This window comes from Bos indicus x Bos taurus, chromosome 12 (assembly GCF_003369695.1).
Source record: "Bos indicus x Bos taurus breed Angus x Brahman F1 hybrid chromosome 12, Bos_hybrid_MaternalHap_v2.0, whole genome shotgun sequence".
In the NCBI taxonomy this organism is placed as follows: Eukaryota; Metazoa; Chordata; class Mammalia; order Artiodactyla; family Bovidae; genus Bos; species Bos indicus x Bos taurus.
This window is the reverse complement of record NC_040087.1, coordinates 75465005-75492055: the sequence shown is the minus strand read 5'-3', so window position 1 is coordinate 75492055 and position 27051 is coordinate 75465005. Positions and strand designations below refer to the sequence as shown.

General features: G+C 45.2%; 1 protein-coding gene across 20 annotated transcripts in view; it reads left to right on the top strand.

Annotated features, from left to right (window-relative positions):
* The window catches only part of DOCK9 (dedicator of cytokinesis 9), a 287020-nt gene that overhangs the window by 113031 nt on the left and 146938 nt on the right, over positions 1-27051 (top strand). For 19 of the 20 annotated variants that reach the window (XM_027557861.1, XM_027557873.1, XM_027557859.1 and 16 more), the window contains exon 2: positions 21668-21784. In XM_027557861.1, the coding sequence (XP_027413662.1) occupies positions 21668-21784 (117 nt within the window). Of the gene's footprint in view, positions 1-1404; positions 1422-21667; positions 21785-27051 lie in introns of those variants that run through there. The other variant, XM_027557876.1, reaches the window with a different exon arrangement.

Sequence of the window (27051 nt, the reverse complement as noted above, 5' to 3'; positions counted from 1 at the left end):
CTGATAGTGTTTCTCTCTCGCATTGTGGTGAACAAGATAGAAAGAGCTACCACAGATAAGAGAAGCAAGGATACTTACGCAGAGCTTCTGCCCTAGGCAGATCTCCTTACCTGTGATTCTCGCTGCCCTCGACAAATGAGCATTCAACATACTGCTAGGAGTGCAGCTTTTCTCCAGGACGAGTTTTTAAGAGTTACACAGCACAACCTCGAGATCTGTGTGCTTTGGCACCACTCATTATTATTATGTCAGTAGCTCACTTGCTTGTTGAGAATCCCCAAGTCTGTAATGTTTAAATGTAAGTAACTTATTTTATTCAAGAGGTAGAATCTTGAAATCAAGTTTCACCAGTTTTTGTCATGTACACAATCAGTGCTCGGGGAAAATATGACATAGTTTAGAAAGCCAAAAAATAATTAATGCATATAATTAGAAATAGGGATAGTATAAAATAGGGAAATGTAAAGTGTCCTTACCTTTGATTTCCAAAAGTGCCCACAGTTAATTACTTGGTAAATAACTTTCTCCCATGCATGTGAAAATATAACTTATTGTATGTCTTTGGAAAATGTATGCTACTGTAAACTTCTGCATTAATTTTCTCCCAGAACATATCAAGAACATCTTTCTTTGTCACCATGTATAGATATATGCCATTATTTTTAATGGCTGTACCATAATTTGATTGTTTGTTTCCAGTTTTGGCCACTAGTACAGTGTGTGATCTTTGAGAAATGACCCTGTGGCCTGTGAGTGACGAGCAGTGAATGTACTGGTAAATGTTTCTGAAAGCACTTATGCCAGTGAGAAGAAGCCCTTTTCCTGTAAAACTTCTATCAGAAGTTAATGCCTCTTTCGCCTCTGCCAGGGCAACAGTTAAGTCTCCCTTAGCCATGGCTACTTGTTCCGTGCTGGGTAGAGTCAGTGTTTCTATTCTAAAAGAAGTACGTGTTCAGAGGCTGTAAGGTTCAACGAACAGGCATCTACGCAGGTAGGTCTTGTCCCTTCATTGTGACCGTAGCTGGGGAGGAAGTGCATGGTGAAGTTTCCCCATTCCTCTCCAGGCTTACTGCCAACCCCATGGAAAAATGACTCTGTGGGCTTTGAGTGACTAAGAGGGGAACAATCAGGATACTCTTGATGTCTACAAGTTAGTTACCCCGCTGACATTTGAATACCTATTTTTGCTCCCCAAACTCTAATGCAATTCCTGGAAATAATTTATTCTAATTGTTACGGCTCAACAATTTAGAGGAAAAGGGTGTGGCTTCAGAGACTCGGGACTGGCTGGGGCCTACGTCCTGGTGTTGCCCTTGCATTGCTCACTTTCAAGAGGCAGGTAAGGACCGCAGATCAAGTCTTGGGGAATTCTGAAGGTTGAAAGATGTGAAGATGGAGAGAGCTGCATTTTCACATGTTAGGTAAACTTGTTAGGTATTTTTAAAGCAGTATCTTTTTAGAAACATCTGTTTAATTTTTGATATTTTTCTTTTTAAAGAAATACTTATAATTTATTTGTGCATTTGTTTATTGGCTGTGCGGCATGCTGAATCTTAGTTCCCGGACCAGGGATTGGACCTGTGCCCTCTGCAGTGGAAGTGCAGAGTCCTAACCACTGGAGGGCCAGGGAATCCCCAGTTTTTGATATTTTTCTGGGATCTTCAAGTGTTCAACACTGAATCTGAGTTCTTATTTTACTATTTTAAAGAACAAGTGGTTAGTAAATGACCATATGAGAAGGCAGCACATGTACCCATGTAGAAAGAAATAGGAGACTGGGCTTCTTATTAAGTCAGTGTATTACCTGGGGAGGCCTTTTCTTCCATAAGTTCTATTTACTCTAGAACTAGCAGAAGCGAATTAAGATACAAACCCTGAAGGATAAGCTTATGGGTAATGTTCACGTTGTTGTCAGTATCCTGTAAGACTTTAGCATATTATGATTGAGTTAATTAATTTATATTTGTAAAGCCCTCTGCCCTCCATGTTTTTCTGCATCCTTATAGACACCTTTAGAAATAATTAATTAATTATATTACATTGATATTATTCAGTAGGTAGTTTTTTTTTTTTTTTTAATATACTGAGTGGTGAAGGAAGGAAATTCCTGCAAGCTCTGTGTAATGACATATTCCCAGGTGACCAAAAAAAAAAACCAGGACGTTTTCCTTATTCAGAGCCACCAGCCTTCACTGTGCTCCTCTGTTTCCCCTTCACTTGTCTTTGTTCATTCAGCCACCTTTTTAAGAACCGAGATTTGCAATCGTACTGGGTAGTGCAGGGATACAGAGGGGAGCGAGACCCCCTTCTTCTCCCCAGGCAGCGCGGCGTGGGCAATGAGGGGCTTCTTTCCTCAGGAATGCTGTTCCCCTGGTATTTTTTTAGGCCCAGCAAGTGTCAGTCTCACCCATCCTTTTCCACTCAGGCAGACAACGCTTAAGTCATCTTGGTCATGGGCTCCAGCAAGGACGCGTTCTGTGTTTTTAGCACCTAAAGCAGGCGTAGCCCTGCTTTACTGAGGGCATGGGGACCCTATCGTTTGTGTGCGCAGTCTGTGTGAATGAGGCCCCGCTGTGGCACCTGTACTTTGGGGGGCAGTTGCTGGGAGGAATCTTCGGCAAGTGGATGCTTCTCTTGCCCTAGAGAAGTGGCTTCCACAGCTCCCGTCACTGTGTCCTTGGAGCTCTGGGCCTCTCCCACCTTCCAGGAGGCTTGCTCGTTTCTTTTCTCATGTGTGTCAGTGACATGGAGGCAGTGGCTAGGCACTGTTGTTTATAACAAGGTACTGGCAGTTGCACTGTTTTTTTTTTCCGATGTAAAAACAAAAATAGAAAATATTTATATAGTGTCTTGCTTTGTGCCAGAAACTGTTTTAAACCTATTAAATATGTTATGTCAATTCATCCTCCAAGATTATTAGTCTTTTTTACAGATGAGGAGGCTGAGCCCAGAGAGGTAACCTACAAAAAATTGTACTTTTAGGAAGTGACAGAGCCAGCTTTAAGGTGCCAGTCAGGTTTTCCAGAACCCATACCTGAACACATATGTACGATTCATTACCAAAAACCAATGTATTCCTTATGCTTGAAGTTGGGATTATAAAGAAAAAAGAGAAGTTCCAAACTCCCTGCCCTTAAGAAATTTAAAGCTGGTTAGAGAAAGGCCAATTTCTAAGTGGCAAAACGACAGCAGTTGAACAGCACAGACAGACGAAGAGGAGGATGGTCATGGCTAAAGGAGTTGGAAACGTGAACAGGATGGAGTTGGGGGTCACGTCACTCTTCCTTTGGGTCCCGTTTTATCATCCTCCCAGAAAATTATACAGCAGCATAGATAGATTGGTAGAATATCTGAGAATCTGGAGATATCTTACTTTCCTCCCTAGATTTCTTTTTCTTTTTTGATTCCATGATAACCCTGAAATGTTCATTTCCTAATCAGTGAAAGAGGCACCGTGGTCCCCATGGTGTTTATAGGAGGCTGCCATCTGCTCAGTGTTCCCTAGCCTCTGACAGGTGGTGGCCAAACACGAGACAGCAGAACCGTGTCACTGCCCGTGAGTGATGTGGCCGGTCCCAAGAAGACCGTTTGGAGACCAGCTTCAGATCTGGTCAGGGATCTGCCTTTTAATCTCTGCAGGTGACCGCCCTTCCCTCCCTCCCATACCATCCCTACCCTGGCTTCAGCACTTTTCTTGTCTGTAAAATGAGAAAGTGAAAGTGAAAGCTGCTCAGTCGTGTCTGACTCTTTGCGACCCCATGGACTATATAGTCCATGGAATTCTCCAGGCGAGAATACTGGAGTGGGTAGCCTTTCCCTTCTCCAGGGGATCTTCCCAACCCAGGGATCGAACACAGGTCACTCGCATTGTGGGCGGATTCTTTACCAGCTGAGCCACAAGGGAAACCCAATGAGAAGAAAAATGAAAAAAAAAAAAGAAGTAAAATGAGACGCGTGTAGTAAATAACCTCAAAGTTTCCATCTGGCACTATATTTCAGGGTCATTCACTTTGGCCCACAGTACGCTGTGATGGGGTCACATCAGGACCTGGGGGTTTGTTTTAGGTTCTGAGCTCAGTTTATCCAGAATCGTGTGGGTTTTGAGTTGGAGGAGCTATAAAACAGGAGATACTGGATTTCAACCCAATGTAATGAATAAGACAAGTGCAGTGGGTTGGCAAACCTGGAAATAAATAGAAGTGGTATGTCTGTAAGTCACCCAGTTGTGTCTGATCCTTTGCAACCCATGGACTGTAGCCCGCCAGGCTCCTCTGTGCATGGGATTCTAGACAGACAAGAATACTGGAGTGGGTTGTCATGCCTTCCTCCAGGGGACCTTCCCGACCCAGGGATTGAACCCAGTCCCACATTGCAGGCAGATTCTTTACCATCTGAGCCACCAGCGAAGCAAATAGAAGTGGTAGCAGGGAATAATGTACAGGAAAGGCAAGAAGATCTGGCTTGAGCCTACAGATGAGACGACTGAGTCTAATTTTAGAAGCAAGAAGACTTGGAAATTATAGTTTATCCTCAACTTTCCAGAAGTTGGAAATATCCCTGTAATGTGATACAGCCTGTCCTAAGTTTCTCTTCGAGTGTCGTTTGAGGCTTGAGAAGTTTTTAGTGCTCGTCTTCCAGACAAGCGGATGTGCCACTTCCCAGCAGGGCTCAGGGAGGAGCTGGTCCGGAGTTCTGTTTCAGGGTCTCCTTGCTGTGGAGCGTTGGTACCACTACTAAGGCAGAAGTGGGTCGTGCCAAGGGCCTGCCCTCGCAGTCAGAAGTCCTGGGCCCTATGTCTTCTAAACACTTGATTTTTCTAAGCCGAAATTGTTTCTGCCGGATGGAGATAATCACGATGGCTGTCCTCCAGCCCCGTGTCTCTGAAAAGCTGTCTGGGCTGCCCTGGTCAACTTAACCACATTCAGTCTCTCCTTACTTTGAGCCCTGCCCTTTTATGCCACCAGGCCAGTTGCTCCACAGTGCAGATAATGGCCGTTCATTTCCTGCTTAAACCCTTTCGCTAACTTGTCTTTGCAGAAAAGGCAAAGCATGCCTACTTGACCCTCAGAGGCGGGGCTGAAGTTGCTTGCAGGTCTCTTGTCTGCTGCACTTCCCAAAATGCGTCCCGACCCCGGCCTTCAATTCCTTGCTCAAGGTGCTTTCACACATGGGCACAGCGCTGCTTTTTGGCTGGCAAGGCTTCACTGCCTGACCACTTTCTTTCATCTTTCAAGTCCCGGTCACATACCAGCTCCTCAAAAAAGCCTGTACTCTCTCCCCACATCTTCCTGAAGACTGTGCTCCATGGCTCACCGTGAATCATTATTCTAGCGTGTTAGGTTATCATGCTTCTCTGCTGTGTTGTGCTGAGCTTTGTACAGTCTCCCTCTCTGGTGGGGGGCGGGGGTATATACCCCATAGGAACCCTGTGTTTTGTTTTTATATTCTATCTCTGATGTAATGTCAAAGCTCCCGCCCACGCCCCACCCCCGTCCCCCATTTTCTTTCCTTCCGGCATGGCCCTTGTCACCTTTGCAGGATGTAAGGCACAGGTTGCCAAAAGGGCTTTTAGGAGAGACTGGACTTGAGGTTCTTTCTCCCTCTTCTTTCTTCCCTCTTTCACCTTCGTCTGTTTTGCCACCAATATTTAAACATGCTGAAATGCCAAAACAAGTAAAAAGGGGTGCACTAGAGGGGCCTGCTTGACTAAATGTGATGTGGGTATTGTGCCCCCAAACTCTCCTGTGCTTCTGTTATTTTTGATCTAAAGTAAAATGTTGGCTTACATTTTGTGACTTAAGGACACAAATGCAAACATAGGTGATCAGGGTCCAAACCTGTCTCTCCCTTCCTCTCAGCCAGCACCCATCGTTTCTGTATCAGTTCTACTGCTGCTCGTTAGCCACCAAAACTGTAACATTGTGTGACCCTATTACCAGAATCCCAGTAAATTGATTATATGTGGAAAGGGTAGTGGAGACCCACAAGATGTAGGGCCAAGAAGACAGTTAAGTGGGACCTGTTAGCAACACTGAACGATCCAGTTCTCTGCTTTAACTTCGTCACAACTTAACCTGACTGTTTTGTCTCCAATGTGGGTAGTTTTATCTCCCTAAGTGAAAATTTCAGGAAGTTTTCTGTTCCTTGTTCTGCCCTGAAGTGTTAAAAATTATTTGTAAAACAAAAAGTATATTTCATACAGTCTCTCCAGGCAAGAATACTGGAGCAGGTTGCCATGCCCTTCTCCAGGGGATCTTCCCGACCCAGGGATAGAACCCAGGTCTCCCGCATTGCAGGCAGATGTTTAACCGTCTGAGCCACTAGGGAAGCCCCAGTGGAACTATAGCATGAGGCACATATGTAATTCTAAATTTTCTTGTAGCCAAATTACAGTGAAGTAAGTATGTGTAATTAATTTTAGTAATACAGTTTTTTAACCCAGTATTTCCAAAAGTAGTATCCTTTCAGCATTTAATCCTTAGAAAATATCAAGGCATTATACATTCTTTTATTCATACTAAGTCTTTGAAACTGGCTGTCTATTTTACACCTGTAGCACATCTAAATTCAACATGGTCACATGTAGCTAGAAGCTGCTGTACCAAACAATGCAGGTCTGTAACCATACGCACTCCAGAGCTTCAACACCTCCAATCAGAAAAGTTGTAGGTTTTTTTGTGGGAGTGAGTCATATTTGTGAATCTGGGTTGGGGAGGAAACGCATGATTTAAGTTTAAGGTTGGGTTCTTGCCACGATCATGTCCTTGAAGTATTTGGAAATAATGTGAATGAGCTTTTACCTAGTGGCACTAAAACCTCATGTTCAAATCTGATTCTTTAGGAAAATTTAGTATTTTGGAGTATGATTCGTAATGTATCAATATTTGATACAGAAAATGATTTTTCAGGGAAGGACTCTGCTTTTTCTCTCTCCCGGTGTGAGATTGTGGTACCTGGGCAGTTCAGTGCAGCTTTATGTTTCTGGATCTCAGAGGTGGGCAGAAGGCCTTGGATTCCTGTCCTCCCTGGAGGTGTGGAGGCTGGGGCAGCGTGGCGTGGCCCAGGGTTGTGCGTTCTCGGGACAAGAAGTGGGGGCTTTAGGAAAGGGCTTCCTGTTCTGGAACTCTGCAGTGCTGTCACGTGTCACATGGGAAAGGTCGTGGGCTTGGCCCCAGGAGACCCACAGGTCACCATCTGTGAGACCTTTGTTGATTCATGGAACCCCTCCGAGGTTCAGTTTCCCCATCTAGGAAAAGATGGTGATGCAACCCTAAGAGTTTCGGGGCAGGTTTAGAGAGAGAATTTATGTGTGATCCAGCAAAGGCTTGTTTATGCTCTAGGGACTAAAATTCTCTGTATCTGAATGAGCTTAACTACGTATGATCCGCATGACCAGTGCTCTGAACCACACACTGTATATTGAACCCTTCAGTGACCCTGTGATAAAGGTAAGAAGAAAGTGGCATTTTTCAGTGCTCTGAACCACGCACTCTATATTGAACCCTTCAGTGACCCTGTGATAAAGGTAAGAAGAAAGTGGCATTTTTCAGTGCTCTGTACCGTGCACTGTATATTGAAACCCTTCAGTGACACTGCGACGAAGGTAAGAGAAAGTGGTATTTTTCAGTGCTTTGTACCACGCACTTAATATTGAAACCCTTCAGTGACCCTGTGATGAAGATAAGAGAAATTGGTACTTTTCCCATTTCAAATGTGGATATGGAGATTGAGTAATTTGTCCCAAGGCCACATAGTCAACAAGCAGTCGAGCCAGGATTTTTAAAAAACACTTTGTAATATGAATTTCTGTAACATACATGAAGGTAGACAGACTAGGAGAGTGGTTTTCTGACTTGGGTGGCATCACAGGCACCCAGATTGCCTGGCCCCACCCCCAGAATTTCTGATTTGGTGGCTCTGGGGGGAATGTGCATTTCCAGCAAGTTCCAGGCAGCTCTGGTACTGCTGGCCTGGGGCCATACTTTTGAGAAACACTGGACTGATATGATGAACCCCCATCCACCCATCACCACCTGCAACAGTAGCAATTATTTTGGGGATCAAGACTTTAATCCTGACACCCCATTCCTGCCCTTGCTGGTGTCTGAACTGCCTTCCTGGTGATGACGTGCTCAGAAACGCCTGTGAACCAGAACCGTGTTCTGAATGTTCCATTCCCCGCCCCACTCCCCACCAGTGTTCACAGATAAGTAGTTTAAAGTAAGTTGTTTTGAAATCTGACTAAATCTGGTTTTTAGAGCCTTTCAGCTTAATTACTTGACCTCTTCATTTCAGGGTTTCAAAAATAACTTTTATTGACATAGGAAGAGTGAAGAATTTCAGTCTATAATGCTAAAAAAAGTGGGAGGGAAATTATTGACGGGAACGGAGTCTGTGGTGTAGATTGAAGCTAAACTTCTTTAGGCACCTACCGTGATGTGTGTCTTTCTCTTTTGCCTTCATCGTTGCTTTTCACATGTGAAAAAATGTCAGGAGAATCAGCAGCTGGCGTGTTGTGTGTGTGAGAGACGCGTACAGAGGCGTCCCTCGGGCTCTCTGCCTGTTCGCTGTCTCCGCCCTCCCTTCCCTGCCTCTCTGGCTCATGCCCTGCCTCAGGGCAGAAAGAAGACACTTGAGGTGCAGTCTGCACAGGCCGCACTCAGCTCCACTCAGGATTCTCAGGGGCACAGGGCGCAGAGGAAGCCCGCCTGAGCCCCTCGTTCTCTGTGCCCCCCGCCCCCGCCACTGAGCACAGCTGACTGCACACAAGCAGTTATGTGGGCTTTTGTTAATTAGTATTATTAGCTTCATTATTACCTCCAATTGCCATTCCATTTTCTAGATGCCATTGATTTGACAGTTTTTCATAGTCTCTAATTCTGTTCACTTTAGTAATAGGATAATAATTTTTGGAAAACCACACTTATTTATAAAAGTGACAAATACAAAATGCAGGCTCTTTTCCTTCCATCCGACTGATTGATTTTGCATGTCCAAGTATTGCTCACACTGCCATGGTGATTCAGTACAGTCTGTCAGTGACAAGTTCTCTCATTTGAGTGCTCATTTCAGCACTGTGTAAAAGAATTCAGCATCTTATCAGTGTTTGTAATATAAAAAAGCGGTATTCACAAGTGTGTCATTCTTGGTGTTAGTCTCTTCTGAGGATAGCACCACATTTCAGCATAAGAAATATATTTAGATGTCTGCAAGTTTGGTGTTCATTACAGGTCCTTCTAAACATTCTCCAGTTCACCAGCTGTTGTGGTTTCATGCTGAGGTTCGAGCTTTCTTCTCAGTCCATGCTAAGATAGGGTCCCCCTTTTCTCCAGTCTTCTGGACCAGGTGCTTGGGCATGCTGTCAGTGAGCGTGCAAAAATTTAAAATGTAGAGGCTGCGAGGAGGAGCGGGGACCAGGGAAGAGCATAGTCCAGGGGTCAGGAGACCCCGGACACCAGCCCAGCTTTGCCAGCAGCTCTGCCTGGGACCTCAGGACAGTCACACAGCTCCCACCCATGCTCCCAGGTGTCCCTGTCTGTGAGACGGGAGGGTTGGACCAGACAAATCTCAGGTTCTGACGTTTGCACAGTTGCAGCTCTGTTCTTACTGAACCTCCTGCTCGTTTTAAACATGCCCAATTCTGAACAGCTGCTGAGGCCTTTGTTCCAGCACACATTGTTAGCAGTCTGCAGAAGAACGTGTATTGCTGGAGGAGAAGGTGATCAGATGTTGGTTGTCAGGGTTTCTTGAGTCCTAGTATCCTGGGTTAAGGGAAGAAGACCACGTGTGTTACAAGGAGATCGGAGGCCATTCTCCACGGCTGGAGGATGTACGCGCCTCGTTTTATGTCTCTCAGTCTCTTTGCTCCTTCACTGGTTTGCTGGCTTCCTCAGGGCCCTTCCCAACATGGCCTGTCTGCACTGTAGCCTCATCCTTCACCATAGGCTGTAGTCCAGGGGTGGCTTGGAGACATGTGAGCTAATCATTGGGACGACCTCAAACAGATGCTGTTCAGAGAGTCGTTTATGTTAGACGAGGACCAAGGGCTGCCTGAGGCATTGGTGGAGTGGGACCCCTTGCGCAGAGCTCTACGCCTCAGCCTCCAGTGTTCCTACCCATTCAGAGAAACTGAGGCCTTGCAGGTAACTATCCATTGCTTCCTAAGCATATCCATCCAAGAGTCCACTGCTGATTTCAGGTGGCTTGTTCATTTGTGCTTTGCAGCCGCATCCAGTACTCTCAGAAAGGAGTTCTCATAAACACAGTTTTCTGCATCACACTGGGTTCCAGTGACGCTGTCGCAGCCTACAGGAGGTGCTCCGAGCCCTTGGCCTGTGGGGGCCCGTGCCTGCTGTGAGCTCTGCCTGGCTATCCTGAACTGCCTGCCACTTCCTGAACTCAGGGCTTCCCTCACAGCTCAGTTGCTAAAGAATCCGCCTGCAATGCAGGAGATCCTGGTTCGATTCCTGGTTGGGAAGATCCGCTGGAGAAGGGATAGGCTACCCTCTCCAGTATTCTTAAGCTTCCCTTGTGGCCCAGCTGGTAAAGAATCTGCCTGCAATGCAGGAGACCTGGGTTCCATCCTTGGGTTGGGAAGATGCCCTGGAGAAGGCAAAGCCTACCCACTCCAGTATTCTGGCCTGGAGAATTCCATGGACTGTATAGTCTATGGGGTTGCAAAGAGTCGGACAGGACTGAGCGACTTTTACTTCGCTTCACTTCACTTCCTAAACTCACTTGTTCAGAGGGGATTGACCAGGCCTCAGAGGAGACCCCAGCAACTTCCTAAACCCCACTTCCCTTTTCATGATACAGATTTCAGGCCCCACAAAATCTGATTCCACCCGTGAGCATGCTCCTTGGCTTCTCCGTTTTCTCTGCAAGGGGTCTCCAGGCCACCCTGAAGCCTGACTGACTCATTCACCTCTCGGACTCAGTGCTAACCACTTCCTTTAGGAAGCACCGCACTGTCAGGCCCCTTCACTCACCGCGTGCCTGTGCAGTGCAGGTTCTGTTTCATGGGCTAGACAAAGAAGAAATCATTTAGACATAATACCAGTAAATAAAACAGAGATCTTTCCCCTCCTGTAGCTGGTACTCTAACAGGAGTGGGGAGGGGAGGAGAGTCAGTTTCACTCTAGTGGGTCAAGCGCCACTCCTGGGTTCCCACTGCTGTCGGTCACCGTGTTCTGCCTCGTTCACACGTCCACCTGCCCACTGGCTCATGAGCTTTCTCGGGCGGTGGGGTAGGCTGTGTCCTTTTCATCTCAGGATCCCAAAGACCTGGCACCATGCACGTGAACAGGCTGCATGAAAACGCATGGAGAAAACGAACACATATCCATCTGCTAACAGCCCTTGCACTGGGGGAGGGGGACAGCTGCTCATGTCCTGCGCTCACCCTAATTATAGGAAGGTGAGGATTGTTCCTTCAAATCTGACAGCTTCCAAGAAGTTCCCGGTGGGAGTATGGAGTGAGAGTTGTGTGCAAGACGGTGGTGCAGAAAGGCTCAGGGCTGCAGGATTAACATCTGCCTTTGGAAGCCCCGTTCCTTCTTATTGCAAGCGCCCCCTCCCCGCCCTCCACCCCAGCAGCAGTGCTGGGTCCTGTGGGGCAACGTGGAGAAGTGCACCATTTTGAAAAATGGACTCAGTTCCATGAAGCCTTTTCATCTCAGCCGATGGAGGAGGTTTTGTAGCTCACAGATAAATCAAGGAAGTCCTAAATTCTTTATAAGCAGAGCGACGCATTTCTCATGTCTTAAAATAGAGTGCTCCAAGAGCTGCCGTTTCCTCAGTTTGCTATTTCAAGCAGTGGCGTTCAGCGTTTCAGCTTGTGTTAACATTTAATCACCAGACACACAAAGGCAAGAAATGACTAGAAAGTTCACGGGAAGCCATCATGTCAGAGGGGAGAGCAATAGAATCAGAAAGCCTTTTTGTTCAGCTCATCCCCTGGTTTTCGAGGCTTTGTGCACACTTGGCCAATGTCGAGCTCATTCGTGGGCCGACGCTCTCCCATTCTGCTGGATTCCAGAGGAGTCTTGTTTTCTTGGTGCTGAGAACATTACCTGACTTCCAATTGCCTGTGGATCTGGAACTTCAGTTTGCGTGGATGGCAAGCGGCCAAGCCCAGAGCAGCACATGCGATCGAAAGGACTGAGTTCAGCGAGGCTCTGAGGGAGATGGACAGGAGGGCGTGTGGGTCCTGGCCTTTGGCGCCCGTGAGAGCTGCGTGGTCACTGGAGGCCAGCCTGCTGCCGCCTGCTGTGACCAGTAGATGGGGACGGGGGCCCTGGGCATCAGTGGCTCACCTGGGCCCAGGGTATCCCTTCAGATGGAGCCGCTTCTTCCTACCATCTGGTCACATGAACAGCCTCAGGCTGTTCCGAGTCCTGTCGAAAGAAGCCAAGGCTTTGATTCACTGAGAGAAAACCATCTCTGGGCCCCGAGGAGTTTGCTCGCTCCATCCCCGCCCCCGCCAAGACTGTTCTGTCCTTTCCAATACCACTTGTAATGGAAGCGTCTGTCTGGGTTTTCTTTGGGCTCAGACCCTGAATTCCAGTGTCCTCTCTGTTTATTATCATATAGTTTTCTCCATGCTCGGCCTTTTGTTTTTCCTTCTCTATGAAAGTCCTAGCCATTGTTGTCTGTTTAATATGTTCTTGGAGCATAGAAGAAAGGTTTTGTAAACAGGTTGGTGACATTGAATGTACGTGTAGTACTCACTCAAGAACAAAAAATTCAGATTGCTGTCATGCCAGCAACACTTTTAATAATAATACTATTAAAAGTGGCATTAAAAGTGCCCCCTGTCCCCATCTACTGGTCAAAGCAACACATAATAGTAATAATTACATTTATGTGCCTGCTGTTTGCCAGGCTGTGTTGAGCATTAATTCAACGAGGCCCAATAACAGCCCCACGTAACTTCATGGGCTCAGTTTTTTTAACCACTGTGCTAAAGATGGCCTTCAACTTGATCAGTATCTGTGTGATATATATATGGCCCTATCAGAGCAGATCCAGATTTTCCGAGCAGTGAAGCTTAGACTTTGGGGGCTTTAAGAAAAATAACTTAAGTTACAAATACAAAATAAGGCACAGAAGTGAATATTTATTTAGAATTTGAAAAGAAATCACAACCAATTACAATGTTTAAAAAGCCAAATTATCGACATTGAAAGTACAGGAAAACAATACATTTTAATCAGTGAACCTCTTGACACACCTGAGTAATACTTTCTTTGAGACATTTTTTGGCTTCATACTCATATCACCTCTTCATACGATCATGACTTTGTGTTATCAGTCAGTGTCACAAGAATTAGATCATTTCGTCTTTCCTGTAGCAAGATTAGTTGAAATTTGTATTTGATTAATCATAGTTTAGAAGCGTTTAGCTTTGCAATGTTTGGTGACATCACATGAACTTTTAGGATTGAATAAATCTCTGTTAGGGTCATCATACAGGAGCTGTGTGCCTTGGGGGCATTCTGAGTTTGTGTGACAACTGATCTGCGATACCTCCAAGCAGTTCTGGTCCAAAATCTTGGGATGTACCTGTGTTGTGGTACCGCTTATGTGTACCTCCTTGTCGTATTGCCTACATGACGTTGGGAGGACTGACTTAATGAGCCACGTTCCTGTAAATCTTCCTAAACCAAGATGCCAAGCAACAGTCAACCTCAACAGAGATGTATGGAGCCTGGAGAGGGGCTGTGCAAGGGAAGGGCATTAAGCTGTCACAGCGTCTCTGGGTCCTGGGCTCCGTGCTGAGGGGGCATAGAGACAAGGAGAACCGGCCCTGTCCCAGGGCGCTAACAGTGGGGGAGATGAACTGTTCATGGGTCATTTCAACGCACGGCCGAAGGAACTGCACCCTAGGACTGCTCCTAACGAGGCCACAGTGGTCAGAGAAGGGATAGGCTGCCTTCTGATGGGCTGAGGTGGTGCCCCAGTTATGTGGCCATGCACTGCCTGTCCCGGGGCTAGAGCAACCCTGCTTTCACTTTCTTGGCAGCTCTGCCTGTGTCAGATTTGTTTTTTTAGAGCAACGATTCTGCTGCTAAAATAAAGCCTCTGTGGACCGCTGCAAAGGGCTGTAGGATTGTGACAGGTGGGTCTGTGTGGGGAGTGACAAGCGCACTGCCTGTGTCCCGGGCCCCCGGGTTAGAGACGCCACTGGAACCCACGTATCCATGTGCCCAAGGAGGGCTGAGCTGTTGGGTCAAGGAATTCAAACCCTTGCCTCTTGAAGAATTCTCATTCTTCCCTCAGCCCTGGTGAGGCAGCACTTCCTTGGTGACGTGAGGAGATCTCACAGCCCATGGACGGCAGCTGGTGCCATCTCATCTCTGCTTTCAGCTCTGCATCAGCGTCTGCCGGCACCTGCCACTAAACTAAATCAGGTGTTTACGAGCCTGCCCCTTCCAGGGTTTCTTTGACTCAGTTCCATAGCTAGTCTCCAGGGAAGGGCAGCCCTCCCTCCGCCCCAAACTAGGTAAAAACTTTGGCAAGTACTATGCATATACATTTCTAAGGGGAGGGGCCCTTGGTCTCAGGGGGTCCATAACCTCAGGGAGATTAAGACTCTCAGCATGGTCTTGTTCCGTGTTCATCCCTGAACTCACAAATTCCAGCGCAGTTCCTGGGCCATCATGGTAGTCCAGGTGTTCTTCAGAATCCCTGGGAGAGCTTCTTGTAGGATGGTTGGTCCCTGCCTGGAGCTTCTGATTCAGGCTTGGGAGGAGGCCTCAGAATTGACATCTGTATCAGTTTCCCAGGTGATGCTGACGGTGCTGTTCCCCGGACCCTGCTTTGAGAAACACTGCTGTAGACTGTTGTGGCCTCGTAGCACCACAGTCCTCTCCCTATCTGACTTTACAGCAACCAAGAAATGAATGTTCATACATAAGGACTTTTTTAAAAAAAAAGTATTTATTTTTAGTTGGAGGATAATTGCTTTGCAACGTTGTATCGGTTCCTGCCACACATTAGCATGAATCAGCCATAGGTATGCACAGCCCCTACCTTCCTGAAGCTCCCTCCCACCCCTTCCCACCCCTCCAGGTCATCACAGAGCGCCAGGCTGAGCTCCCTGTGTCAGACAGCAGCTTCCCACTAGCTAGCTATTTTACACATGGTAATGTGTGTATTTCAGTGCTGCTCTCTCAACTTGTCCCACTCTCCTCTTGCCCGACTATAACCATAAGTCTGTACATTATGTATGAGTCTCTATTCCTGCCTTGCAAATAGGTTCATTGGTACATTGCATATGGGGATTCCATTTTTCTAGATTCCACATACTTGCATTACTAAACGACATTTGTTTTTCTTTTTCTGATTTACTTCACACTGTATAACAGGCTCTAGGCTCGTCTGATAGATAAGAACTTTTAAGCTCCCAACGAGGGAGGAAGCTGAAGGACTTGACTATAGATTGAGCTGCACTTTTTACACACTATGAAGCACAGTCACACACTGGACATGTTCCAAACATCCTACCTGGGAGCTGGCTGAGCCCCATCCTGCCTAGGGAGACACAAGTGTCCTGGAATATTGAAAATTCAAGCAGGTAAACGTGCAGAGTTCCAAAACCTGGTAGTTCTAATGGCCTAGGAGCTTTGTAAGAGCATTGGCCGTTCATCAATTTAGGTAATTCTGGACCCACATAAATCAAGAACTGGTATGTCAATTATACCTCAATTGAAAAAAATAAAGTAGCCCTTCCTATAATCAGGCTTCATAAGATGCCTGAACTCCTGCTCTCTGTACATCCCAGCTTGGCCCGGCGCTGCCTCAGCCTTACTTTATGTGCATGGTTGCCTCCCCAGCTTAAGCTGGAAGTTTAATCAGTAACCCCCTGTGTGATTGGCCCGATCCCCTGCACCCCTCAGCTAGTGGCTGTCCTAGCCCTGAGTCTAGACGGGCTCCAATGTGCGAAGTCATCAGCAGGAAATAGCGATCCTCACTGCGACTTCCAGCCCAGAGAGCTGCAGGGCTTGCGTTCCAGCTGCTCCCTGGCACCTGAGGGGCCCTTCTGACGTCAGGCCCCCTGTCACTGATGGCCAGCCCTCCCTCTTGCAGTGAAGATTGCTGTCGTGTCCTGCCTCCCGTCAGCTGTACATGGCCTCTGACTTGTAAGAGTCCCCGTCCAGTACATCGTTGATTTTCTCTATCACTGACTCCAGGTTCTTTCTTTGGCCTCATGGCCGGGCAATTGCAAGGATTGCAGGATTGTGGGGTGCCGTCTAACACTCTTGAATCATGTCACCAGGAGAAACATTGAGCTTAGGTTTGTCGAGATGGCTTTAAAGCCAAGGTCATGAGCCAGCTCTGTGCTAAGCCTCTTACTTCTGAACCAGGAGTCCGGCTGTCTGATAATTAACTTAATCTCGTTTTGCTCTTCAGTTCAGTTGCTCAGTCATGTCCGACTCTTTGCGACCCCATGGACTGCAACACACCAGGGCTCCCTGTCCATCAACAACTCCTGGAGCTTGCTCAAACTCATGTCCATCGAGTCGTTGTGCTATTTGTGTGTCATTTCTGTCACCAGTGATGCTGCAGGCCAGCTTCCTACACTGGTAGGCTGAGGTTTCCCCCCGACACCAGCCCCCCCACCAAAAAAAAAAAAACCACATGTGACCAGCTGGAAAAGCTTAGTGGAGCTGAAGAACAGCGAACAGCTGTAACCAGTGAATCATCAGTTTAAGGAGGAGTGGAAAATAGGCAATTGTGCTCTTAACCCACAGCTTGGTAGATACTGGCCCCCTCACGTCTTAACCCACAGCTTGGTAGATACCGGCCCTCTCACGTCTCCCAGGCCCCCCTCTCTGTCATTTCTGTGTGTCTCCTGTTGTTGTCTTTATCTTGCCCTTATGTTTCCTCCATCTCTGTATCTTCTACTTCTGCCACCCCAAGGTGGCTGTCACCTGTGACTCTTCTCCCCCATCTCCATCTTGGCCCTTTTCCTGTCCTTCTTCACCAGTCTCCACTCACAGCCTTTATCCTCTGATGGTTTCTTTCTTCCCTCCTCCTAAAAGCCACGTGTGGAAGGCAGGCACTGGGCCAGCTATCCGTGTTTGAAGCAGGAGCTTTATGCCTTGCTCTTAGGCAGCACGTGGGTGGGTGGCTCTCCTCTGGCCCCTTTCCCCTGGAGTCAGTGGCTCTGTCAGGGACAGTGCCCTGTGCAGTTGCTGAAAACCTCCCCCCGGTCAGGTCTCCAGGAGTCATTTCATTGAGCAACTTAAGGGTGTGTACACATGTCAACTCTTCCCAGTCCTGGAGACCACAGAAGACATGTTATTCTTCCCTGCTGCTGCTGCTAAGTTGCTTCAGTCGTGTCCGACTCTGTGCGACCCCATAGACGGCAGCCCACCAGGCTCTCCCGTCCCTGGGATTCTCCAGGCAAGAACACTGGAGTGGGGTGCCATTTCCTTCTCCAATGCATGAAAGTGAAAAGTGAAAGTGAAGTCACTCAGTCGTGTCCGACTCCTAGCAATCCCATGGACTGCAGCCCACCAGGCTCCTCCGTCCATGGGATTTTCCAGGCAAGAGTACTGGAGTGGGGTGCCATTGCCTTCTCCGATTCTTCCCTGAGATTTCCTTTATTTCTAATTCTTCCCTGAGAGGTAGGCTTTGAAACATTGCCATCCTCCTATGAGTTTTCCTGATTCACATGCACCATCCGTCTTTTAAAAGAGAGGTCGACACTATACTGCGGTTGAGCATTGGTGAGCACTGACCCTTCACAAGGCAGCCTGGGGAAGGAAGACTTCTGATGGACAGGAGACTGTGTTCTCGTTCCATCTGCTGGCTACTGGGTGGCGGTCAGCGTCAGGCGGTGAGCTCAACTCCTGATCCTCTGTTCTGGGGCTCCTTCGAATGGAGTGATGTTTCCACGCCTACCTCTTTGTGGTGTTAAAGGATAGCCTGAGGCATATTAAACATTTCTAGGGTTGGTTTGAGCAAAAATAGGTTTGAATTGAGCAATACCCAATTCCCAGAGGTTGGGAGTGCTCTGATGGTAGGAGCTGGGGAGAGACTTCTGTAAAGAAAAGCGCAGAAGCAAAGAAAGGAGCTGTCGACTGGCTCCAGCACGGAGCCTGGTTGGCTGCTTGTGCCGGGTTGTCCTTAGTGTTTTGATTTCATAACCTTGAGGCATTTACAGGCTTACATTTCCATTTGCTTACATAGGCAGCCACCTATGGCATTAGAAGCACCTCAGACTGATGGCCTCTGGGTTTAATTAATTTAACAGTGGATTAAGTGTGATCATCTGTGTGAAAACACCTTGAAAGTTAACAGCGGCCCACAGAAGCAAGGTAGCCCTAATACCTACAATGTTACATTAAATACTGCCAAGATACCTTCAGGGGAAAACAATAATTAACCTCATTAACAAAAGCATTAGTTGTTGTGCTAAATAGCAAAAGTGATCTATGACTATGTAGATAGTTTTCATTTATGGAAGATTTAAGAAGTCCAAGTTCAGTCAAATGGTGAGAGCTGTCATTAAATGCACTTAAGATGTAAACGTATTGTCTGTATCGGTCCATGGGCAGGAAACACATCACCTATTTGAATGTGGACAGTTAACATCCATTTTGCCAACAAGCACCCGTAGACTGATTACTATATACAGCATAACAAACTGAAATAAAGGAGGAAATGATTTAAGTTGAATTAACATACTTTGGCGGAGAAGGCAATGGCACCCCACTCCAGTACTCTTGCCTGGAAAATCCATGGATGGAGGAGCCTGGTAGACTGAAGTCCATGGGGTCGCTAAGAGTCAGACACGACTGAGTGACTTCACTTTCACTCTTCTCTTTCATGCATTGGAGGAGGAAATGGCGACCCACTCCACTGTTCTTGCCTGGAGAATCCCAGGGACAGCGGAGCCTGGTGGGCTGCCATCTATGGGGTCGCACAGAGTCGGACACGACTAAAGTGACTTAGCATAGCATAGCAACATACTTTGGAGAAGACTTTCATTTTCTGTGACAGTTCTTACTTGAAAACAACTACCCACTCCAGTACTCTGGCCTGAAGAATTCCATGGACTGTATAGTCCATGGGATTGAAAAGAATCGGACAAAACTGAGTGACTTTTGCTTTCGCTTTCAAATCTTTTTTGGGCCTCTTTTAAATGTAAAAACAGTTTAACATTACAAATATTTTGAAAGAAGAAATTACCTCCACTTTTCACAAGATAGCTTTACTTTTTTTGATTGTATATATTTTTAATCTCCATCCATAAACATGTACTTTTATAATAATTGTGCACTTATTTGGGCACTATTTTTTTTCTCAGCATGTTTTGTAGAGTCTACTTAAATCAAGTAATTGACATTAAAGATGAGCATTTTATACTTCTAGAGCAAGGTGCGGAGAAGGCAATGGCACCCCACTCCAGTACTCTTGCCTGGAAAATCCATGGACGGAGGAGCCTGGTAGGCTGCAGTCCATGGGGTCGCTAAGAGTCGGACACGACTGAGTGACTTCACTTTCACTTTTCCCTTTCATGCATTGAAGAAGGAAATGGCAACCCACTCCAGTATTCTTGCCTGGAGAATCCCAGGGACAGGGGAGCCTGGTAGGCTGCCGTCTATGGGGTCACACAGAGTCGGACATGACTGAAGCATAGCATAGAGCAAGGTGACTGCCTCAGTAAGAAAACTGAGAACTCCATGGCGGAACACAGTAGATGCTTTAGTTCTTGTTCACAGGCTGTTTCAGTGCCTGTTGTAAGCAGGCAGCCTTCTGCTGGGTGATTCAGAAGCCAGACTCCTTCCATCTTGGGGTTGCACCCTCTGCTCAGCCTCCTGAGTCCACTGCTGGGTCCACTGTGTGCTGCTGGCAGAGGGGCGTAGGGAGGGAGCAGGGGAGAGAGGCTATCTCTCAGATCCGGAGGCTGGGAATTCTAAGATCAAGGCATGGGCAGATTTAGTGTTTGCCTAGGGTCCACTTCGGTTCATGGATGCTCTCTTCTTGCTGTGTCCTCACATGGTGGAATGGACAGGAGAGCTTTTGGAGGTCTGTCTTATAAGGACACTAATCCTGTTCATGAGGGTTTTACCCTCATTACCTAATCACCTCCCCAAAGCCCGATTTTGAAATCCCATTGTTTTTCAGGATTAGGTTACAACACATGGGTTTTCAGGACACAGTCAGTCAGTCTATAGCAGAGGGTTTTTATGAGCCAGGCTTGGCAGCAGGCCACATCCCTTCTACTCACATGCCATTGGTCACAAGACAGTCATGTGACCACACCCAACTATGGGGAGGCTGGGAAATGTAGTCCAGCTCTATTTGGAAGGAAAGGATACAAATTTGAGGAACACAGGGCAGTCTGTCAGAATTTCTAATCTAGTTGCCATATACCAGATATCTTTAGTATTTTTCCTACATATGAATTGACATTTTACTATATAGAGCATTTGTTGAAATTGTATATATTGGATGTTTTTATAAATAGTTTCAGAAATAATATTGCAGTAAAGGATTTATTGATATAATGAATTTATTTCTGATAACTGTGTGTGTGTGCATGCATGCACATGCATCTCTTTAGCACTTGGTGTACTGTGCTATAATTAGTTGAATATGTATCTTTACTGTTGAGTTAGCCCAGTTAGTGCCTTGCATGTGGAAAGTGATCACTAAACACTGTGACAATGACTAGAACTAGATGAGATTTTTTACTAACTTTGGAAATGGCTAGAAACGGCATATTCTCTCCAGCTCGTTGCCTCATTCTTCTGATTAGTGCATGCTAGGGATGGCCACCCCTATCCCCTGGGGCTCACCCACAAGCCCTGGTTTAAGTACTTTTTCCCCCTTACTGGCCTGGTTTTAGTCCCGCTCACATTTCTCTATATTTCGGTGTTGCATATGTAAGTAGGTAGATAGATCAGATTAGACAAGGCTATTTTGAGACTCAGAGAACTGAGTTTCACAGAGTTTTATATAAAATATTGAGCTCTGTGGATGTTTTAAGCCCAGGGTTAGGGTTAGGGTTAGCCCAGGATCAAGAAGAGATGGTCATAGCTGGAGCCACTGGCCATCGTTGCCAGATCATGGCTGGATTCCCAAGCAGAGTGGCTCTGGCAAAGCTTAAGGCTTAGTAGGGGACTGACCTAGCCAGGGGTGACCCAAGATGTGACTGAAGTTCCACCAGACCCCATAGCCTCCTTTGTATTTAAATAACCAAACAAGCAGAGGACCAGGAAGTGTCTTCTGTTCTTTTGAAAACAACTTGTTTCTCTTGCTTTTGATTCTTCCTGATAGCAAAGCTGCCACACTCTCATTGTAGAGAAGTTGGAGAATGCAAAAACATGTAGAGTAGTATGGATAAGGGACCTATGCTTTGGGCTTCCTGGGTGGCTCAGTGGTAAAGAATCCGCCTACCATTGCAGGAGACTCGGCTTTAATCCCTGTGTTGGGAAGGTCCCCTGGAGAAGGAAATGACTACCCACTTCAGCCAGTTTATTCTTGCCTGGGAAATTCCATGGGCAGAGGAGCCTGATGGGCTACATAGAGTTAGGGGTCGCGAAGAGTTGGACACGACTGAGCGAACGCGTGCAAGATGTATAAAGTTCTTCAGTCTTGAGAAGTTGCGTTTATCTGTAGTGTTTCAATTGCTTATCTCTTCACCTTCCAGGCCAAGCCAAAGCTCATTGAGCCACTGGACTATGAAAATGTCATCGTCCAGAAGAAGACACAGATCCTGAACGACTGTCTACGGGAGATGCTGCTCTTCCCGTATGATGACTTTCAGGTGAGGGTAAATAGCACCGTGCGGTCGAGCTTTACAAATAGTTCTTTTTTGTCTCTTGGTTTATTGTTGGGTTAGTTCATTTAGGGAATTAAAAAGATGAAGAGATGCTATTTTAGGGAAAAAATCTATTGCCATTATCTTGTTCCAAGTGTTCCCTCATGACTTGATTTTTTATTGGTATTGTTTTACATATATGTGTTATATGTGTGTGTGTGTACACACACAGATATGAATATATGTTATGTGTGTGCATATCTGTGACTACGTGCATATTCATACGCATAAAACACACATACATATATAACACAAATGTTTTCTCAAGCATTTGTCTGTTATCTTGAATAGAAGTGGTATCAGTTCAGTCGCTCTGTTGTGTTCGACTTTTGAGACCCCATGGACTGCAGCACGCCAGACTTCCCTGTCCATAGTCTGAGCTAATTCTGTAGACACAAGTGCCTCCTACATCTTAGGAAATTTGTTTGAAGAGGATTTTAAGGGTTTTGCCCAGTGCCTTGGAGTCTTAAGGATGGGATTGGCTCAGAAGTGGCAGAAGGTTTTGTCAGGCATCATTTTAAGCTGTCACTTTGGGAGACTGCCTGGAGAGAGGCCCTGAACTGTGCGTGGGCTCACTGAGAAGAGTTTGGGGCTCCTGACATCCAGGAACGTCCTAACATGTTCCTCACTGATGCAGTGACAGGTGCTATTTCTGGGAACTCAGTAGCTGCCGGCAGGGCACTCAGCATAGCTTTTGTTGTGAGCAGCTCTTTAGATGGCTGCTTGAAGCCTTTCAGACTGTCCTGTGCTCAGTGACCCACAGCAGCTTCCAGGCCAGTGAGAAGTGATGGAACCCCAGTCGCGTTAGATGCTTGGCAGCCTGGAGTCACATCCATCCATTGGAGACTCCAGTTACTGCCCTTGCTGTCCTGGGATTTAACCTTGGAGCGTCCTTCTTCTCTACCTGATGCCGTTATCATCCTAGACTTCTCTGTCCTGAATTAAACTACCGCCCCCCGCCCCTGACTCTGCCTTTTTTTTGAAGCTTCTTTGATTCTTTGTTGTTTAATTTTAAAAACTAATATATGCTTGTAACAAACAAATAAGCAGATCCTATTGAAACACTTGACATTAAAAAGCCTTCCTTCCACCTTCTTTTTAATCCCACTCCCCAGAACATCACTTGCTATATATACAGTTTTCTATATGTTCAATTGTTTTTGGAAACTTCCATGTTAATAACAATCATCAAATCATATTCCTTGAAGTTTTTTTTCCCCCCATCAAATTTAAGAGCTTCCAGTTTACAACAAAGGTGAGAATTTTCACAAATATTCACTTGTTCAAACTTGTGAGAGATACTTGTGGAGAAAATGATGATTCTTTAGTTCTTTCCTGAAAAATTAGGAATGCCACAGAAATGAAATTGAGCATTAGTGGGATGTTCCACTGATAAATGGTTTCAAATCATGCCCCAAAATACAGTGCCCTTGAAAACTTCATTACAAGAATAGGTTACCCAACTAAAGGATGAATAAATGGAAACCTCAGAATGAAGTCTTTCCTCTGTGATTTTGACAACAGTTTTGTTAACATGAGGAGTTAAATTAGATGATTATAAATTAGACTCCATGTTGACATATTTTTCCTGCACTGTGCTCTGAGGAAGCTAAAGGTTATCTCAAGTTTCTTTGAGCGTGAAGTATTGGTATCTGTTCTTCTTAGTATCAGTTAGAGTAACAAAGTTATTTCTAGTTTTGCAGCCTAGAATGAAAAGTTTTAGTTGAAAACTGGAGATCCAGTTGCTTCAGAAACATACCAACCCCAGAAATAAGATACACTTATAATTTCATTTTTTTATCTCACCAACAGAGAACCTGGATGTTTAAGCAGTTGTAGAAACAGATGATTAAAACTTTGAGAAAAACTCCTTTTTTCCTTTCGCCTGTAACAACTTTTCTGGGGATACCAGACATAAATATTCTAGGAACAGCAAAGAACTCATTGACATTTTGCTAGCCAAGATTGATGAAGAGTGTTAAGTTCTGTTTAGGGGAAGCTTTTTCAAAGATTAAGGAGCTTGAATTTCAGCTTTGATCCCCATCACAGTAATTGCAATGGGCCACGTGGAAGTTTAGATGCTGCCGTTTTCTTTCTAGGTGTCCTCCTGTATCCTAGTCTGGGAAGGCCATGTGCTTTCTTGCTAAATTGTCTCAATGCTTTTATGACTATGTAGTTGGTTGATCCAGTGACATGTCTTAGTGATATCATGGATTTCTTCTGTCTCTCCCTGCATTTTTAGGCAGAATGAGGGCAGAATTATTATTGTATTATCAGAGGCAGAGGAAATAAATTAGACAGGGGCAAGTATTTTACTTCATGTGAAATCAAGGTAGCAAGCTGGTTAGGAAATGGGTCAACTAGTGAGCAAAACGCATAGTGGGGTTGAGTTGTAATCCTACACTTTCCAGTTAAACAATATTAGTTATTATATCATTATATATTATAATATATATTATTATATTATATTATTATTAATAAGATAATAGAATTTGGTGTGAAATTCTGTCACATATATTCAGAATGGTAATTTACTAAACTGTAGGTGTGTATAGCCGGAGAAGGCAATGTCACCCCATTCCAGTACTCTTGCCTGGAAAATCCCATGGATGGAGGAGCCTGGTAGGCTGCAGTCCATGGGGTCTCTGGGAGTCAGACACCACTGAGCGACTTCACTTTCACTTTTCACTTTCATGCTTTGGAGAAGGAAATGGCAACCCACTCCAGTATTCTTGCCTGGAGAATCCCAGGGACCGGGGGGCCTGGTGGGCTGCCGTCTATGGGGTCGCACAGAGTCAGACACGACTGAAGCGACTTAGCAGCAGCAGCAGCAGCAGGTGTGTATAGCAATGATACATTTATACAGGTCACGTGTAGACCTGTGTTGGTATTGGTCAGCCCCTAAGGATGTCTGAGAACGAACCTTGTAGAGAGAAGATTTGTTGTTGGATCTACTTGTCTAAGGTGGGAGGAGAGTGTTTAAAACAAAAAATCCTGAGAGACAGAAAGTCAATGTGAATTTCAAAAAGACAGTTCTCAGCTGTCAGAATATCTATGAAGTTTTATCTGCCAAGATTAGGGCAGGAATGCCGAAGCTCAGACAGCCCTCTCTAGCTGACTGCACCTGTGTTTTCAGAATCAGATTCTGGTGCTCTGGGGTCGTTCTGCTCTGTGTCTGCCCTGGCGTCCTGGTTCTCCTCCCCAGCAATATCTTCTCTTCTTTCCCAACCTTCTAGAATGTTTTCACCCATGAGGCCACTTCAGATTCCATGTCTTCTGAAGCTGTTAAAGTCCAAGTAATGTTTTCCATCTTCTCTTCGTTCTTCTAATACTTACTGTCTGCACTGTGTATCTGAACACTTAAGTACATTGTCTAGAGCTTTTCAGTAATGGCTTCTCATGCTTTCTGTCTTCAAGTGTCTCGACCCAGACTGTGGCCTTGAGGAAGGCTCAGGTACTCGGTTGGTGCCTCTTTGACCTCCAGACATTAGACTTTGGTGTTGGACATAAACTAACGAGGCATAAGGTTTGTAAGAAAGATATGAAAACAGTATGTCATATTCCACTTCTGAGGATATACCCAAAAGAATTGACAGCAGAGACTCAAAGAACTACTTGTACATCCCACATTCCTAGCAGGATTATTCATAGTAGCCAAAAGGCAGAAAAAAACCCAAGAGTCTATTGATGGGAGAATGGATAAACAAATTGCATGCATATGCACAATGGAATATTATTCACCCTTAAAAAGGAAGGAAATTCTGACACATGCTACAACATGGATGAACTTTGAGGCATTATGCTAATTGAAATGAGTCAAAAAGGAACAGATATTGTATGATTCCACTTATACGAGATACCTGGAGTAGTCAATTTATCAAGACAGAAAGTGAAATGGTGGTTGCCAGGAGATAAAGGGAGATAATTGTTTAATGGGTACAGTGTTTCGATTCCACAAGATGAAAAGAGCCCTGTGCAAGATGGAGAATGTTCTTAATGCTACTGAATTGTACTCTTAAAAATGGTTGAGATGTAAATTTTATGTTATGAATATTATGCCACAATGGAAAAAAAAAAAAAAAAGAGCAGGTTGTTATGAGATTTCTGTGCCATACAGATCTGAAATTGTTGTCTTCTAGAAGCTGTATGAGCAGTCAGGGTAAAGCGTGACTCTCTGAGGCTCATTCAATTGACATTTCAAGGTGTATTGTCAGTGTCAGATCTCTTCAACAAAAAAATTTAAAGGGAAAATGGGAAAATTATTAATAATTGGAAGCTCTAGAAATGTTCACTTTTGGAAATGTTTAGTTACAGGAGAATCCTAGAGTGTTCTCAGCATTGTATCAAAAAAATGTGGTTAATTCATTTTCCTTTAAACAACATCCTGATATTTATTTTTCCTCTGTTTCTTTTCCTCTTTGGCTTACATGAGCCTGATAAAGATCTACAAACCACTGACCTAAAAAGGAAACCAGGCCCCACTACTTACAAAGGGCTTGGACGTCCCTCATCTCATTTCCCATCTGTCCTTTTGAAAAGAACTTTTTTTTAATTCATGGTGTTTTGTCCTCACTTTTTATTATATGCTGCCAAAAAATAATTTCAATACTTTCTTTTGGGCTTTTTATTGCAAAGTGCTCTTTTGATATAATTCCTCAAAATTTTTATCAGTCTGCATTCAGTGGTCAGTGATGTCCATTTCCATGAGCATTGTGGTTTCTGGGATATTAGTTCATGTCGAGGACTGAACCTACCTGAAAAATCTGGATAAATAATGTTTCTGAATTGACATTGGCCAGACCCTCAGGAGATAAGGATTTTAATTCTACATCAGATAATGCCTTTAATGGAAAACGGTGACAGGTCTTTTTTATCTTTTTTTTTTTTTTATCATCAACTATGTCTTAAAAAGAAGAGCTTAGTTTTTTGGACAGCACTGATCAGCTGAGTTGAAGAGTGTGTTTATTTAGCATATAGTCTGTAGTTATACTGATTGTGCAAAGGGCTCAGACAGGGTTCTTACTTTTGAATTGCTCAAAACTTAGGAAAGGAGCTACTGAATTCATGTTAATAACAAGAAGGAGAATGTGACTAGTATCAGGACAGATTGAATCCCATGGAAATTTATTTCTGGAAGTTTAAGATAGTGGGACGTCCAGGTGCTGAGTCCTTCGTGCTTGTGTGCCTGCTACGCCGCTTCTGTCGTGTCTGAT